This window comes from Orycteropus afer, unplaced genomic scaffold (assembly GCF_000298275.1).
Source record: "Orycteropus afer afer isolate SDZICR_OR568_19922 unplaced genomic scaffold, OryAfe1.0 scaffold00412, whole genome shotgun sequence".
NCBI classification, from domain to species: domain Eukaryota; kingdom Metazoa; phylum Chordata; class Mammalia; order Tubulidentata; family Orycteropodidae; genus Orycteropus; species Orycteropus afer.
Window position 1 is genome coordinate 1,046,200 of NW_006921999.1, and position 18,079 is coordinate 1,064,278.

Below are 18,079 nucleotides of genomic sequence, written 5' to 3' on the forward strand. Positions count from 1 at the left end.
CTTCCGTAGTGATACTGCCTCGGAAACCCAAGGAGGGGTCGCTATGAGTCGGGGCCGACTCGACGGCACATAACAACAACAACAACAACAATTTATCTATGAATGTAGTGAGCATATAAGGAACAAAGTTAGGAAAACATATTAGTCATAACCAAACACCTTGAGGGTATGAGTTGCTAGGTTTGGAGGCTCAGGACCATAGCCTCAAGGGCAAAACATAGTCCACAAAGACAATATTCTACATCCTACTTTGGAAAGCAGCAACTGGGATCTTAAAAGCTTGTGAGCAGCCATCTAGTGTAACTATTGATCTCTCCCTGTCTGTAGCAAAGAACAGTAAAGAAAATCAAAGATGCAGGAAACAAATAGTCCAAAGGGTTAATGAACATATGAACCCCAGCCTCCATGACCCTGACACCAGAAGAATTAGATATTGCCCCACTACCACTGTTGACTGCTCTTGAAAGGATCACTATAAGGCTTACAAGGTGCACAATAATATCAGGAGGGTATGCACTCATTAGAACAATCAAGCATATGAAATCAAGAGGACAGCATTTACCCAGGGATACATTTTTATTTTCATTCTAGAAAGTTGTAATCTCATTATGTAATATTTTTGCAGTATATAATTCCTACCATTTTATGCATACCTTTTTATGCTCATTGCCATTGAGTCGATTCCAACTCATAGTGAGCCCCTTTGGGTTTCCAAGGTGGTAAATCGTTATAAAAGTAGATTGCCCAGTCTTTCTTCCACAGAGTGGCTGATAGATTTGAACCACCAACCGTCTGGTTAGCAGTCAAATGCCTTAGGTAGTACGCCACCAGAGCTCCTTACTTTTTTATGTTCACTAAATTTAGTATAGTGCATTTTCCTGTTATTACATATAATAATTTATTTATTTCATGGTAAAGAACATTAATATTTATTGCATTTTTTCCTGCTATTTTTTAAAGAAAATCTTGCTTTTACCTTGAATGTTATATGAGTTATTACTGTAAGGGCTAGAAAGGAACATTGTTGCAATTTAAAATTTGTTATATTTTCACTCCATTACTCTAAATGAACATTTAGGTTACTTACAATATTCTTAACATTTACAAAATTTTTACTGAAACAAAGAAGAAATGATAAAATAGTTTTTGTTCAATGATATATCAATCTAAACAATACAAAAATAAAAATGCCTAATACATATTTCATTGATCCTAAGTCACATTTATTTTTTCATCAATTTTGGTTTTTCTTACAACTGATAGCACTTACAGTTTAATTGACAGTTTTGTTTTTTAACAATACATGTATTAATGATATATATTATAATCTAAGACTGAATATAAAGCAATATTTTTGAACAAGTAAAATAATAAAGCATAAAATTTTAAGAAAAGAAAAAGTGTTATGAGTGTCTTCTGAAAGACAAAACTGATTAAATAAAATTTTACCAAAATAAAAAGGTTTACATTAGTGAAAATACTGCTTTAACATTAAAACAAATTTTATAATGTTTATTATCTTATTAAAACATCTGCTCGTTATTAACTTGGAGAATAAACAAAATCACATTAAAATGTCTACTGTTCTGAATCATGGTTTAATTTACAGAGGTGTTAGTGATTATATGTGCATATTTTCTTTAGTTTAAGATAAATGATCTCATATTATATTTTTTTATTTATAAACCACTAGTTTATTAAAGCAGTGCAATGTCTTTATTGCTTTTAAAGACTCTTATCATACCATTTTTAGTAGTAATTCAAGCCATCCAATGGCTTTTTTAATCAAAATAATTGTCTATGTATTTCTGGAATGATGCTTTTTTCCCCATTTTTGAAAGAGTTTTAAATGACACATCACTATCTTCTCTTAGTCATGCCTGTCTAACCACTGCAAATACTGATCATTTTTGCTGCCTGGCTGAATCCCAAAATGTCTTGTTTGTGCTAATGCAGGAATTCACAAGTGCCATGGTAAGGGTAAGTGATATTCTCTTATGGTGGCACTCTCATATAGCAACTGAAAATATTTCATGCATTATGTTCACAGCCAAAACAAAAACTAACTCACTGCTGTTGAGTGAATTCAACTTATAGTGACCCCTCCTTGGGTTTCCGAGGAGGTATGTCTATGGAAGTAGATTGCTCAATCTTCCTTCCAAGGAGTGACTGGTGGTTCAAACTGGTTAGCAGTCAGATGTCTTAGGCACTATACGTAGAGGGTTAAATAGTGATGAAGAAATCTGCCATGAGGATATCTGTCCAATCATGCATTCAGTAAATGTTAGTTATGTACTTTGTTCACTGTGATAGCTACTGTTGTTGTTATTGTTGTATGCCATCAAGTCAATTCTGACTCACAGGACCCTGTGTGACAGAATATAATTACCCCATAGAGTTTCCTAAGCTGCAATATTTATGGGAGCAAATTTCCAGCTCTTTTCTCCTGCGGACCACTTGTCAGTTCTAACTAATGACCTACTGATTAGCAGCTAAACACTTAACTATTGTGCCACAAGGGCTCCTTATGTTAAACACTGTTGTTGTTGTTGTTTGCTGTTGAGTCAGCCCTGACTCGAATCGACCCCTCCTTGAGTTTCTGAGGCAGTATCACTACGGAAGTAGATTGCCCAACCTTCCTTCTGAGGAGTGGCTGGTGGGTTTGAACCGCCAGCCTTCTGGTTAGCAATCAAGTGCCTTAGCCACTATGCTACCAGAGCTCTTGTCCTCTGAATTTTCACAGTGCACTGGGTGTGATAAATTAACAGAGAATTATGATATAATGAGAGAAGTATTGCTGATAGAAGAATGCAGAGGACCTGTAGGAAAGAAATGTGGTGTTTAAAAGGGCACTATTATCCAGCCTAAAATTGAGAACTTACAATGAGCCGAACCCTGTATTTGCCACCCATCCATTACCTCCCTGTGATGGGTTGAATTGTGTGCCTCAAAAAGCTATTTTAAAGTCCTAATACCCAGTACCTGTGAATGTGACCTTATTTGGAAAGCAAGTAGTTACAAATGTAATTTATTAAGATGAGGTCATTAAGGTGGGTCCCACTATCTTTATGACTGATGTCCATTAAATAAATAAATGCCAAAGCTGTTGTCAAGTGGATTGACTCATGATGACCCCATGTGTTACAGAATAAAACTGCTCCATAAGTTTCCTTGGCTGCAATCTTCAAATAAGCAGATCATTACATCCTTCTTCTGCAGTGCCTCTGGAAGAATCACCAAATTTTAGATAAGAAGTTCAACACAAACCATTTCTATCACCCCAAAAGAGGGAAAGAGACAGAGAGAAGATGACCATGTAAGGAAAGAGGTAGATATTGGAGTTATTCTGTGATAACCAAGAAATGTCCAAGGATACCAGAAGTTGAGAGAGACAAGAGAGGAACTTGTCTAGACAAAAGAGGAACAAGAGAGGAACTCTCTCCTAGAGCCTGAGGAGAGAGTATGGTTCTGCCAGCATTCTGAAATCAGACTTCTGGCCTCCAAAACTATGACATAATAACTTTCTATTGCTTTAAGACATGGTTTGTAGTAATTTGTTATGGAAGCCCTAGGAAACTGATACAAAAAAAAGAACAAAAAACTGCCATCAAGTCCATTCCAATTCATAGCTACCCCATAGCACAGAGAAGAACTGTCCCATAGTGTTTCTAAAGCTGTAAATCTTTACTAAAAGAGACAGCCCATCTTTTTCCTGCAGAGCAGTTAATGGGTTGCATCAGCCAAACTTTTGATTATTCGCAGCTGAGGGCTTTAGCCACTGTGCCACAAGGGCTCCTAGGAAACTAGTCCACTCCTATTAAAAAAAAAAAAGCAGTAAAACTGCTAATATCCCACCTTTAAAATTAGACCTAAAAGGAATAAGCATCTTGCATAAAAACAGCTCGAGTACTTGAACACTTGTCTGACTTCAGTGCCCGCATTCATGAGCAACATGCTATATAGCCTCTTACTACATGAAAGTATGGCATTATTAGTCATTATAAGAATCTTGAAATTCATCTTATAAATTATAAGAACTTGAAGGCTTTTAAGCAAAGCAGTCATATGATTAGATTCTATTTCTAAAATTATTCTTCCAGTTGTAGGACAGAACGTAATGAGAAGCAAGACAAAAATCAATAGGGTCTGGCAATCATAGTCCGGGCAAAGAACAGATAAACACCTGAATTGAAGCACTAGCAGGCATATATGGTGGGGAGGTGAAGAGAACAAGGAAAGGTAATGCCACTTTATTAGATTCCTATTATTGTTGTAACAGATTACCACAAAGTTAGTGGCTTAAAAAAGCACAAAAGTATTTCTTATGGTTTGGGAAGTCATATGTCTAAAACCAGTGTCACTGGACAAAATTGAAGGTGTTGGCAGGGTTGGTTCCTGGTGTATGTTCCAGGGAAGAATCTATTCCCCTGCCTTTTCCAGATTCTATAGGCCACCTCCATTTTGTGGCTCATGGCCTCTTCCTTCATCTTCAAAGCCAGCAGCATAGCATTTTCAAATCTCCTTTTGACTCTCTGTGTCAGAGTGGTATCTGTTACCACCTCTATGGGAGGAGTACCACCACAAAGAAGATAACAAAGAACATAAGAATGCTTACCAGGAGCAGCAACATTAAGATGTCAACACACTCAATAGTTTATAAGTGTCAGGGTTGCCAACATAGACACAACTTGCATGGACATAGGATGAAACTGTGTATTCATAGGAAAGAGAAGCAAAATAAGATCAGCTTCAATAGTGTCAGTTCCTCATGGCCAGTGGGTCATTCATTCTCTGCCGCCAATGCCAGATGGTGGACTGTATATACTCTTCTCGTGGCTACAGGTGAAGGACCTTATTTCCCCTTGCCACAAAAATGGATAGAGCAGTAAGGTTGGCCCAGTGCCATGTAATGCACACACATAAGCAGAACAAAGAACTACACATAGAACCAGAAACAAGAAAATATCACCAAACAAGGCAGTACACCCTATGCAAACTATGCTATCTCCTTGTAAGAAGATGTTCAGGCTCAAGGCCCTAATTGGGCAGCTCAGAGCAGCAAAAAGTCACAGGAGGGCTGCTATCCCAACAGTCTTACCCCTACTTCCATCATCCCATCTTCTTCTGTGACTGTCCTTCCTGCCTCCATCTTATAATTATCCTTGTGATTACACCAGGCCCATCAGAATGATCCTATCTCAAGATCCTTAACTTAATTGCATTGACAAAGTCCCTTTTGCCATGTAAGATAACATACCCACAGTTTCCAGGAATTAAACCATGGGAATCTTTTGGGAGGGGGAGCATCATTCTTCATGCAGCTACTAAATGATTTAAGCCTAAATGAATTAAAGAGCAAAGAGGAGGAAATGAGTTTTAGAAGATGACCCCTGGGAGACTTTCAGATGGTAACATATGCCTGGAGTTCAAGAGAGAAGTCTGAGCTAGAAATATAGATCTAAGATTATATCAGCCTAAAAATAGCCATTGGTGGTTGTGAAAGACAGTACCCTGAGATAGTATGTCTACTGGAAAGAGAATACAGCTGAGAGCAGAAGGACATTTCTAATAACACTGTTATTCAATTCTCTAAGAGTTCTTTGTAGCCTGATTATGGGAGCAGAGATTGATGGATTGTTGAATTGTTCATAGGTTTCAAGTGAAGGAGGAGTAGAGCAGAGGGCAAGTGTAAGCAGGGTGATGACAATTATAGAAGCTGCCAGAGACAGTGTCAGATGTTTTATGTATGTTCTCTGCCTATAACTCTGCAAGATAGATAATAGTAACATTTTATAGATAGGAAACTGAAACTCAAAGGCATTGAGTAACTTTCTTTGGATCACAGAGGGTTTTTTCTATCAGATCAGATTTCTAAAATGATTCATTTGATGACAGAATGGAATATCAATTTGTATAGAACATCAAGAAGAGCTAGGACTGAAATGCATATATTTTTGAGTTTAAAGAAGAGCTCCTCTTTCTTGAAACAAGAAAGCAAGTGGTATGAGACGCCATCTGGTAGAGGCTGATACATTGAGTAAAAAGGTGTTCGAAGGGTAGAGGTATCAGTGAATTTGAAAGTCAAAATATTGTTAGTGTTATTGTTGTTAGGTGCCATCGAGTTGACTCCAACTCATAACAACCCCGTGTACAACAGAACAAAGCATTGTCAGTCATGCATCATCCTCATAATCATTGCCGTGTTTGAGCCCACTGTGCAGCCACTGTGTCGGTTCATTTTGTTGAGGATTTTCCTTTTTTTGTTGTTGACCCTATACTTTACCAAGCATGACACTCTTCTCTAGGGACTCCTGGGTTCATGACAAAAGTGCAAGAGATGAAGTCTTGCCATCCTCACTTCTAACAAACATTCTGGCTGTACTTTTTATTATTAATGTACTTATTATTATTAATAAGAGTATTCAATAAGTAATATTTACATATGATTTCAGAAGTAAAGAAAATTTAAATCTCCTTGAAGAAAGTGCCACATTTGAGGGAGCATTGCTTGGAGAAAAGAATAAAAATTTTCCCAAAATCAAAAGGGACAGTCTAATCTTTGGAGGAGACCCTGGATGGTATAAATGGTTAATGTTTTCAGGGACTAATCAAAAGGTTGGAGTTTCAAGTCCACCCAGAGATGCTTTGGAAGAAAACTTTGCTAATCTACTTCTGAAAAATAAGCCTTATGGAGCACAGTAGTACTCTGGCACACATGGGATGACTATGAGTCAGAATTGACTCAATGGCAACTGAGTTTTGTTTTATAAATGTTTGGAATGAAGAAAAAAGAATTGATGACTATTAATTAATTCACTCACTAAAAAAAGAATTCTTACCCATTGTTTGGTAGACTGCTAACCAGAAGGTTGGTGGTTCAAACTCACCAGCCATTCCACAGAAAGAAGATGGGGCAGTCTATTACAGTAAAGATTGACAGCCTCGGAAACCCAATGGGGGTCACTATGAGTCAGAATCGACTCAATGGCTGTGAGTTTTGGTTTTCTCTTTGGTAATGAAGTCAAAAAACTCATTATTTGGTCTTGAAGAAATCCTGCTTCCTGACTCAAAATTTAAGAACCTAGCAATAAAAGATATTCACAGTTGCATATTAAACATATAAGGAACTCTGGTGGCGTAGGGGGTAAGTCATTTGACTGCTAACCAGAAGGCTGGTGGTTCAAACCCAACAACCACTCTATGGAAGGAAGATTGGGAAATCTACTTTCATAAAGGTTTACCACCTCAGAAACCCAAAGGTGGTCACTATGAGTCAGAATTGACTCAATGGCAGTGAGGGTTTTGTTTGTTTGTTTGTTTGTTTTTGTTTTTAACATATACTCCATTGTATCAGTATGATTTTAAAAAGATCAGTGGTTAAATGAAACTTTGCTTTTGTAAGACTCAAAAAGCCTTGCAAATATTTGCACATTAATCTTTATCACTCAAGAGGTAGATAGATGATGGATATTTAACCTACAGTGGTACTAAAACAAGGAAAAGTAAAGTGACTGCCTCTAATGCCACTAAACAAATTAGTGGTGAAGCCAGAAATAGAAGTCCTAACTGTTAAGACCCTGTCTTATCCCGTGTCTTAGTTAATTCTTCCTGGTGTGATGACTTCTTAAGCATAAGAAATACACTTGGATCATGGTGGCCCTTTCTGTGAAGTTCAATTAGAAGGTTCAAATATCAATTTATCTCATGTGAGAAGATTATATTTTCGAAGTAATGTTGTTTCTCTCATATGTAGAGTGTTACCATGTATCAGGAAGATCATTATAAAAATACATTCACTGCTGTTGAGTCAGATCCTACTCATAGCAACCTCTCCTTGGGTTTCTGAGGCAGTATCACTACAAAAGTAGATTGCCCAACCTAGCATGTGGAATTAGTTATAGGGATTAATTCATCCTTAGATTTCATCCTTGAATAGCAGTGAGTATAATTCTGTAGGTGACCCTCTTGATAACATTAATAATAGTGGAATTTACCTTAGGACTTCAAGAGACTAAAACATCCCTCCAGAACTGAATTAAAAATCTAATGTTATATGTATTTTCCTCTGCACTCCTTTTTTAACTCCTTTTTTTTTTTTTTAGGACACTTCAAAATATTTTCTCCTGTTATGTTTACACTCAGGAAGGAAAGTAGATTGGGTGAAGTTAAGTTAAAACACTGACAGAACTGAATACAGAAGGTACTGAGGCATCTTCTGTCTGCATACAATGAAAAGAATGCCAAAAAGACTATATCAACAAAAACTAGTAACATACAGAAAATTGCATTAATCTACCTAAGATACCCCAACTCTGATTTTAGATTATAGTTAGTGGGATGGAGGTTGAGTGGGTAGGGGGTATTGAAATTGGGAAGATAGTTGATAAATGAGTATACAAAATAAAATAAATTTTAAAGATAATGTCAGATAGTCAAAAGCACTAGGAAGTAAAAGAGCTAAGAAAGAAATATCTTATGTCAATAGGAGCTCTGATACCATAGTGCCTAAGGCACTTGACTGCTAACCAGAAGGCTAGTGGTTCAAACCCATCAGCCACTCCTCAGAAGGAAAGTTGGGCAATCTACTTCCGTAGTGATAACACCTTGGAAACTCAAGGAGGGGTTGCTATGAGTCGGGTCCAACTCGACAGCAAATAACAACAACAACAATTCTCAAGCCAAAGACATTAAGAACATTGCTATAGTTGAACAAGTTTGGTATATGATTTGTTTCATACAGGGAAAACACACACTATGAAAAATTATGGAGTGTTTCAGTGAGAAGGTGTTAAAAAACAATAAACCTGTTACCATCAAATTAATCACAACTCATGGAAACTCCATAGATTACAGAGTAGAACTGCTCCATATGTTTTTACTTGTTGTTTTTTAATTTTTGTTTTTACTGTGATCTTATGGCAACAAATTGACAGGCCTTTATTTCATGGTACTGCTGAAAGGGTTCAAGCCACTTACTTTCAGGTTAGTAGAAGAGCACAAACCATTTGCACCACCTAGGGACTTAAGAAAAGAAGCTCTGGTGGTGTAGTGGTTAAAGCATTTGGCTGTGAAACAAAAGGCTGGTGGTTCAAGCCCACCAGCTGCTCCACAGAAGAAAGATGAGGAATTCTGCTCCCACAAAGTATACAACTTGGAAACCCAGTAAGGGTTGCTATGAGTTGGAATCAACTTCTTATTGTAGTAGTAGTAGTTGTTGTTGTTGTTGTTGTTAGGTGCCGTCAAGTCATCTCCAACTCATAGTGACCTTATGTACAACAGAACGAAACACAACCTGGTCCTGTTCCAGCCCCACAATCCTTGCTATACCTGAGCCCATCATTGCAGCCACTGTGTCAATCCATCTTGTTGAAGGCCTTCCCCTTTTTCATTGACACTCCACTTTACCACGTATGATATCCCTCTCCAGGGAATGGTTCCTTCTGACAACTTGACCAAAGTAGGTGAGACAAAGTCTGGCCATTCTTGCTTCCAAGAAGCACTCCAGGTGTATTTCTTCCAGGACAGATTTGTTAGTTCATTTAGCAGCCCGTAGTATTTTCTGTATTCTTCGCCAATACCACAACTCAAAATCAACTTGATAGCAGTGAATTTGTTTGTTTTTTCAAGAGAGTATTAGAAAGAACTTAATACAGAATTTGATTTTTGGTTGGATGATTTGGGAGTGTCTAAGGAATCAGGAATTTGCTCTAGATTGGATGGTATAGAAGGCAAGGGCATTTCAATGATTTGATAGCTTTAGTTTTATCTGTAGAGAAGGGAGACAAGAAGCAGGATAAAGCTGTAATTAGTAAAGAATAGTTGTCACTCACTTTTGTCAGGAGAGGAGTGATGTTTGGTATATTTCGGCTGACAAAGCCCAGCTTTTGTCTGTGCTTAGACAAAATTATGAAGTGGCCTTGCTTTGTCTTATTTTATCATGGCCTCAAAGTAACTTTTTGTGAGACTGCTACTAGGTCCAATGAAAGAATAATGCAGCCCAACTCTGAGAGCCAGGCCAGCTTCCAAATGTCAGAGGTTGCTCTTTATTCTTCATCAATTAAAAGGATCTGTTCATAAAGGAAAGCTAAATTGAATGGGCTGGCCAGGGAAAGCTTCTTGAAAGAGTGACATCAAAGCTGAGTTTTATTGCTGATAAAGCCATCTACACAGAGAAGGACTGATGAAGGTAGAGAATAAGGAGGATGGAAGAGTTTGTGGAGAACCTCCCTGTCAGAGGGAAACAGCAACTGTAGGGAAAAAATACCTTATGGAACCTGAGAGATATGATGAAAATCTATCAGGAGCCATGGCATTTTGTATCAGTGACTCCTAAGGAGTTGGCAGTAGGGGATTACCAGAATCTCAGGATATGGAAAATATCATTTCAAAAAGCTCCAGGTAAAGATTATATGCCAATCCTCCAGGACAGGACTGTCCCTCCACTTTCCCCTCAGAGTTTTATATACAAGACTTCTGTGGAAGATACAATAAAAACTGATATTTTAATATTTAAAAAAATCCACTGCCACCGAATTGATTCTGGCTCACAGCAACCCTATAAAACAGAGTAGAACTGCCCTCTAGGGTTTCCAAAGTTGTAATTCTTATGGAAGCAAACTGCCTCATCTTTCTCCCACATTGCGGCTGGTGGGTTTGAACCACCCACCTTTTGGCCAGCAGCCAAACATTTTAACCACCACATTGCCAGAGCTCTTCATTTTTAAATACATAACAAAATCATCTGTCCTTATATGGACAAGAAGCAGGATAAAGCTATAATTAGTAAAGAATAGCTGTCATTCACTTTTGTCAGGAGAGGAGTGATGTTTGGTATATAAGTTTTGCCAACATGCAGGGAGGTAGATGGCATTGTTACCAGTGAAAGAGGTGTCAGTGGCAGAAGATCAATTATCCTAGGTATAATTTCCTTTGCTCCCTTGAAGTAGGTAGATTCTACTGATATCTTCAGACCATATCACATACAATGTATTTGACCTAGTTCACCATTTCCATTTGATTGCAAAGGATTCCTAGAATATGGTTATTATTTTCCAATTTGCCTGGTAATATACAGATGACATGCATGAATACCATACATGGTTAAAGACTGCATTGTTATCAATTGAGAATTTAGCATAGTAGCACAAGAAAATATTAATAATGATAAATAGTCCAGACAATAGAGAGTAGTGGTTATAGGCATGGACTCTGGAGCCAGACTACCTGGTTTCAAATTCTAGCTCTACCACTTTCTAGTTGTGTCACCTTGGACAGGTGACTTAGCTTTGTATGTCTCAGTTCCTTCAATGCAAAAAGAGGATAATACTGGTACCTGCCTGAAAGGTTTGTGGTGAAGATTAAAATATTCACTAAGTGCTTAGAACAGCACCTGACACACAATGAACAATCTATAAATGGTATCTTTGTAATCAAGAAGGCAACAATGTATTAGAAAAGGAAAAAAGTAGTAAACACAATATTCAATGAGTTAATGATGGACTAAGCAATATGCATAAATATCAATATCAATATTCACAAATATTTCTTAGGAATTATCTTACAGTTATGTACAGTGCCTCTATTTTTGCTACAAGGGCAATCACACAGTGTATTAGTCTTCAGTATCTGATATCATGCATTTAATTTAAAAGATGTTTTCCTGTCTGCCTGGTATGTCTGATACATCCAGGCCTACCATGGATAAGGGTTTTACTACATTCTGAACTTTTTCGACTTTGCTTAAAGAATGCACTAGGAGTCTCAGATCTTTAATTGAAGCAACCGTATTTAGTGTCACTGAAATAAGTGTGATAACAGCTTGATCATGCAAAACTTGACATGAAGAAAACACCTGCCTGGTGTTAATAAGATACATGAATTTCAGACAACAGAAAACTAAAGAAAATTACCACTTTGTCTGTCCTGATAAAATACCAACAGAGTTCTCTATTCATTTCATTATATTCAAGTTTATTTGAATTACTATGAAATGTGAACAGAAAATCATGTAGCTTATTGGCTTATGGCAGGTGAGGGGTTTTAAAACATTACTGAGTCTTTATAGGTACTAGCAGCTTTACTAAAGCAAAGTAAAAGAAAAAAAAATGTCTATTTTGTTCTGGCTATTCATTATCTCACTAAGAAGAGTGAAAAATAAATTTCAAGTATCTTGGTAGGTCTGGATGTATCCAAAATTAATTTAAACACATACTCACAACTTTTCTCTCAAGGTTCACATCCTCAGAGGAAAAGTGTTCAAAGTTTCTATCAATTGCCATTCCTTTTATCTTCAAGAGAAAATCTTTACAAAATCAAAAGCATTATTATAAAGAGAACTGAAAACCCATGGCTTCTTTTTCCAGTGAACATTAAGAACATCTATCCCTCAACAAGTTGAGAGCGTGGTTAAATAAAAAAAGACAAGAATGTCTTTGATGTCAAATTTATTCAAGACTTGAAAAACTCCAACATCATATCTACTGAATTTTCCTGGGACCACAGTCTAGTCCATGTTTTTTTGTTTTGTTTTGTTTTGGTTTTGGTTTTGGTTTTTTCTTATTTCTTTGTTTGTTAAGCATATATGAAACAAGCTCTCTTGTTAGACTGTTTTTTGTTTCTAGTGGGCATGTTTACACAACATTGTTGGAAGCAAAGTTTCATTATGTTTACATCCTGGTTATCTTTTTAAAGTTTATTTTTTGATATCTTAGCAGCCACACCAAAGGGATAGTTAATATTCATGTATAGTCAGCATTTAGATAACTGTGACAAATAGGTCCAGAAAAAGTAAGGATAGTTTAAATCTATCTATCCTTTCACCATATTTATTCAAATCTGTATGCTGAACAAATAATCTGAGAAGCTGGACTATATGAAAAAGAGCATGTGGCATCAAGATTGGAGAAAGAATCATTAACAACCTGCGATATGCAGACAACACAACTTTGCTTGCTGAAAGTGAAGATGACTTGAAGCACTTACTGATGAAAATTAAAGACTACAGTCTGCTGTATGTATACATCCCAACATAAAATGAAAATTCTCACAAGTGGACCAGTAAGCAGCATGATGATAAATGGAGAAAAGATTGAAGTTGTCTAAGATTTCATATTGGGAGCTCTGGTAGCATAGTGGCTAAGGTACTTGACTGCTAACCAGAAAGCTGGCAGTTCAAACCCACCAGCCACTCCTTGGAAGGAAGATGGGGCAATCTACTTCTGTATTGATACTGCCTTGGAAACCCAAGGAGGGGTCACTATGAGTTGGGTCCGACTCGAAGGCACATAACAACAACAACAAGATTTAATATTACTTTGTTCCATAATCAACACCAAGGGAAGCAGCAGTCAAGACATCAGATGACATATTCCACTAGGCAAATGTGCTGCAAAAGACCTCTTTAACTTGCTGAAGAGCAAAGACCTATTTGAAGACTAAGGTGCTCCTAACCCAAGTCATGCTACTTTCAATCACCTCATCTGAATGTGAGAGCTGGACAATGAATAAGGAAGACCAAGGAAGATTTGATGCTTTTGAGTTGTGGTGCTGGCAAAGAGTACTGAAAGTACCAAGGACTGCCAAAAGAACTAACAAATCTGGCCTGGGAGAAGTGCAGTCAGGATGCTCCTCAAAAGCGAGAATGATCAGACTTCGTCTGACCTACTTTGGTCATGTTGTTAGCAGGGACCATTCCCTGGACAAGGATGTCATGCTTGGTAAAGTGGAGGGTCAAAGAAAAAGGGGAAGACCCTCAACGAGATGGATTGACACAGTGGCTGCAACTATGGGCTCAGGTATAGCAAGGATTGTGAGGCTGGCACAGGATTAGACAGTGTTTTGTTCTGTTGTACATAAGGTCACTGTAAGTTGCACCTGACTTGACAGCACCTAACAACAATGGTTTAAATCTATGCTATTGCAAAAACTTGACTTGATCCTCTACACTGAAATTGATATTGCATTGAACTATTGACCAGAATTGCTAATAGACCAACTGAAACCAAAAACCCACTGCCATCAAGTTGATTATGACTCATAGCAACCTTTAGGACAGAGTAGAACTGCCACATAGGGTTTCCAAGGCTGTCTCTATAGGTGCGGACTGACCTATCCTTCTCCCACAGAGTGGCTGGTGGGTTCTAACCACCAACTCTCTGGTTAGCAGCCAAATGCTTAAATCACTATGCCACCAGAGCTCTGGAACAACTGAGGAGAATTTAATTTTCATCCTTCTCATCCTTCTATAAATTTAGATAATGTAAAGCACATGGCTAGCACCCTATAATTTATAAGCACTTTCACATATATTAAAGGAGTTCTGGTGGTGTAGTGGTTAAGGCATTGGGCTGCTAACCCAAAGATCAGTGGTTTGAACCCACAAGCCACTCTGCCAAAGAATGATGGGGAAGTCTGCTTTGTAAAGATATACAGCTTTAAACCCAGTGGGGGTCACTATGAGTTGGAATCACCTTGATGGCAGTGAATTGGTATGATTTGGTTTCACATATATCATCACTTTGGACTTTCCCAATATTTATGTGGGGCAAGAAGAGATGTAAAATTTCAGAAGGTTTTATTCTTATCCTCACTTTATAGATGAGTATTCAAATCTCATGCTATTAAACATGTGCAGGTAATTAGTCCTAGAAGAATTAAAGAGTTTGGAATTTCATGCTTCGTTGAGTTTGTGACATTGTACTAAGAAGCCTCCTACTTTTGTCCCTCTAGTCAGGCCGCTCCTCGGAAGGAAGGTTGGGTAATCTACTTCCATAGTGATACTGGCTCAGAAACCCAAGGAGGGGTCACTATGAGTCAGATATGACTCCATGGCAGTGGGCTTGGTTTGGGTTCAGTTAGGCTTATCTCCTTACTCTCCCATGTCCACTTCGATCTCTTTACTCTTGCTGACCATTGAATCTTTATCTTTGCCTCCCTTATATGCTTTATACTCCCCTGTCTTCAATATCTCTCTTCTCTTGCATTTACAAATCCTACTTGACTTTCAAAGCCTACCTCATATTCTACCTCTTTTTAGAAGTCTTCCAGTCCCCACTGCTCTTTGTTTAAATCATACTCCTTTCTTAACTAATACAGCATGTTCAGAGGCTTGTTCTAAAGTTCTTCACTATTTCATTTATGTCTATCCAAATTCTTCAACCAAACTATAAGATCCTGAGAACAGAGACTGAGTTTTATACTTTTGAAGTTCACAGCACTCCTGGACTGTACGTATATGTAGTAAACACTTGGTAAACATTTGCTAATTATTTAGTCTATCCTCTGGAGCCAGTACTGAAGCAGAGTTTATATTTCTGCATTTCTATTTTCAACCATCTGACTTACAATTTAGTCTGGATAATCACTTATTATATTATAATAAGTTTTATTGTAGTTATGTTTGGTAGGGTCTTTTCAATATGTTCATACAGCAAATGACCCTAGAATTGATTTCTAATGGTAGTGAAGCCCAGGCATATGACATAGGGGATCAAATCAACTACAGATGCCTGATGGATTCCCTGAATAGAGCAGTTATTTAGCCCATATATTAGTATGGAGAACAGGAAGAGGAGACTTGATGCAGTGATTGCTTTTCTATAGAATTGCAATAGCATCATCCATTCTACTAGTCATAATTTCTTAGTAGATCAGGAATATCTATTAATGGTAGTTTCTGTGGTACAGCCTATGAAAATGCATTCCATTATTCATTATAAATGCTGCTGATTAAGCATATTGTCATTACAAACTTAATTTTTAAGAACGAAATAGTCAAGCAAAAATAACACACTTGAGAGTCATTATGTTAAGGAAAAAAAGAGTACTATAGACAATGTGAACCCTGTGGAATTTAAATATTCTATTTAAACAAATTATTGGGTTTTTTCCTCTTTTAAGGTGAATTTGGAGAAGTCTGTAGTGGGCGTTTAAAAACACCAGGGAAAAGAGAGATTCCAGTTGCCATCAAAACTTTGAAAGGTGGCCATATGGACCGACAAAGAAGAGATTTTCTAAGAGAAGCTAGTATCATGGGGCAGTTTGACCATCCAAATATCATTCGCCTTGAAGGTGTTGTCACTAAAAGTAAGTTATTGCTTATTTTCATTGCTTGTTTATATATTTACCTCAGTACTTCAAAATAAGAAAAAGCAAAAAAGAGCTTAATAGCAATATCACAGTCATGAAATAAATAACTTAGTTCAAATATCTTTTTTTGGTATCATTTTCAGGGTCTTGATTAGACTATGATATTATCAGAGTTTGCACTGGTCACCACACAGCTTTGAAATGATTGCTAATTTGACATGAAGTAATGAATCAATAGTAGAGGGTTATATATCTTTTTCTAATTTCCATAAGCTGTTCACTTCTTCTAAAGCAGCCTAAATTTCAGAATTCATAGAAAAAAGAATTTAAATACTTGGGATCATTAAAGTAAAATACTTGTGTTTAGAAAGAAATTTCCTATACAAAGTTTTATCTTGAGCAAAATGTTAAAAAAAAAAAGTTTTCTATGGAACCTATCTACAAAAATGCCATTAGATATAAATTATTATAATTTACATAAAATAAAGGAAAATATTACAATTTTTGTACTAAAATACCTTGTTTTTATAGAAATAATGGTATCAAAACCATTCCATTTTTAAAAATCCAAAATTAGTCATATCCTCTAAGAAATAGATTGCTATATATTCAATTTTACTTGAATAATTATAAGGCATAAAATTTAACATGATTTCTTCCTATTTCATTCATTAATGATTTATATAAAACCCAATTATAAAATGACATTAAAATAATTTAAATCTTTAAAAGAAGGATTTTTCTTTCATAAAACTAAAATTTCTTTGAAGCGTATTTAAATCAAATTGAAATATTATGTCATATTGGGAAATAAGAAAGCATAAAAGCATACTGGAAACATGTAAGTCTGAAAATGCCTAAGTACTTTTTACGAGACTTTGTTACCTAAAGAGGAGCAGTCATGCTAGTTTGGAAGACAGAAAACAGTGCTTTTGGTGATTATTGCTTTAGTGGCCTCCATGAGGCCTTCCAATAGTCAGATGCTTGTGTAATTTTCTCCCATAATGACACTGGGCTTATCCATGTGACTAACGTTGGCCAATGGCACTTTCAAAAGTCCCAGTGATACAAGTGAAGGCTTGTTCTTTTGAAACAATCCTTCCTGGAGTCCAGCTTCCATGATGAGAAGTTGGTGCATATGGCCAGGCCACATGTACTACTGGAAAGAAGAGGAGAACTGAGCTGCTCCAGTGAACAGGTCCATCTGATCTCCCTACAGACTCTCATCACTAAATGCCAGCCTTGTGAGTGAGTCATCTTAGACATCACAGCCCAGCCATAGATGACTGCAGCTGCACTTAGCATGATATAGAGCAGGGGATCTCCCAACTCAGTTGAATCACTTCACAAAGTTGTAAAAGATTATAAGTTGCTTGTTATTTTAAGCCACTAAGCTTTGAGGTCATATGTTACATAACAATAGGTAAGCAAACAGATGGACCCCAGTTAGAATTCTGCTCCTGCCACTTAAGACTTGTGCAACTTTAGACAAAACAAACCTTCACTTCCATATCTATAAAGTGAGGTTAAAAAAAAAAAATTACATTATAGGAATGATGTAAAAATTAATTTTTTTCAATGTATGAAAAACATTTAACAATATGTCATTCATAGTAAACTACTTTAATGATAGCTACTATTGTTACAATATACCAAGTACTTTACATATATATTTTACCATTTCATCCTCCCAGAAACTCTTATGATTATCATTATCCATATTGTAAAGATGAGAAACTGAGGCTCACACAGATTAATTAACTCACGTCATAACCCTGAACCCATGGGGAATGACATGGGTGATATTCAAACAGGTCTGTCGGACTGCAAAGACTATGCTTACTTTTTTTTTTTTTTTTTGCATTTGCTGTATCACAATAAGTCAGAGCTTGGAACTTTATTTGTTGTTGTTGTTGTTGTTGTTAAGTGCCGTCGAGTCGTTTCCGACTCATAGCGACCCCATGCACAGCAGAACGAAACACTGCCCGATCCC

General features: G+C 36.9%; 1 protein-coding gene across 1 annotated transcript in view; it reads left to right on the top strand.

Annotated features, from left to right (window-relative positions):
* The window catches only part of LOC103208103 (ephrin type-A receptor 6), a 1,324,606-nt gene that overhangs the window by 969,262 nt on the left and 337,265 nt on the right, over nucleotides 1-18,079 (top strand). Inside the window, exon 9 of the mRNA XM_007953778.1 lies at nucleotides 15,898-16,083. Within this exon, the coding sequence (XP_007951969.2) occupies nucleotides 15,898-16,083 (186 nt within the window). The remainder of the gene's footprint in view (nucleotides 1-15,897; nucleotides 16,084-18,079) is intronic.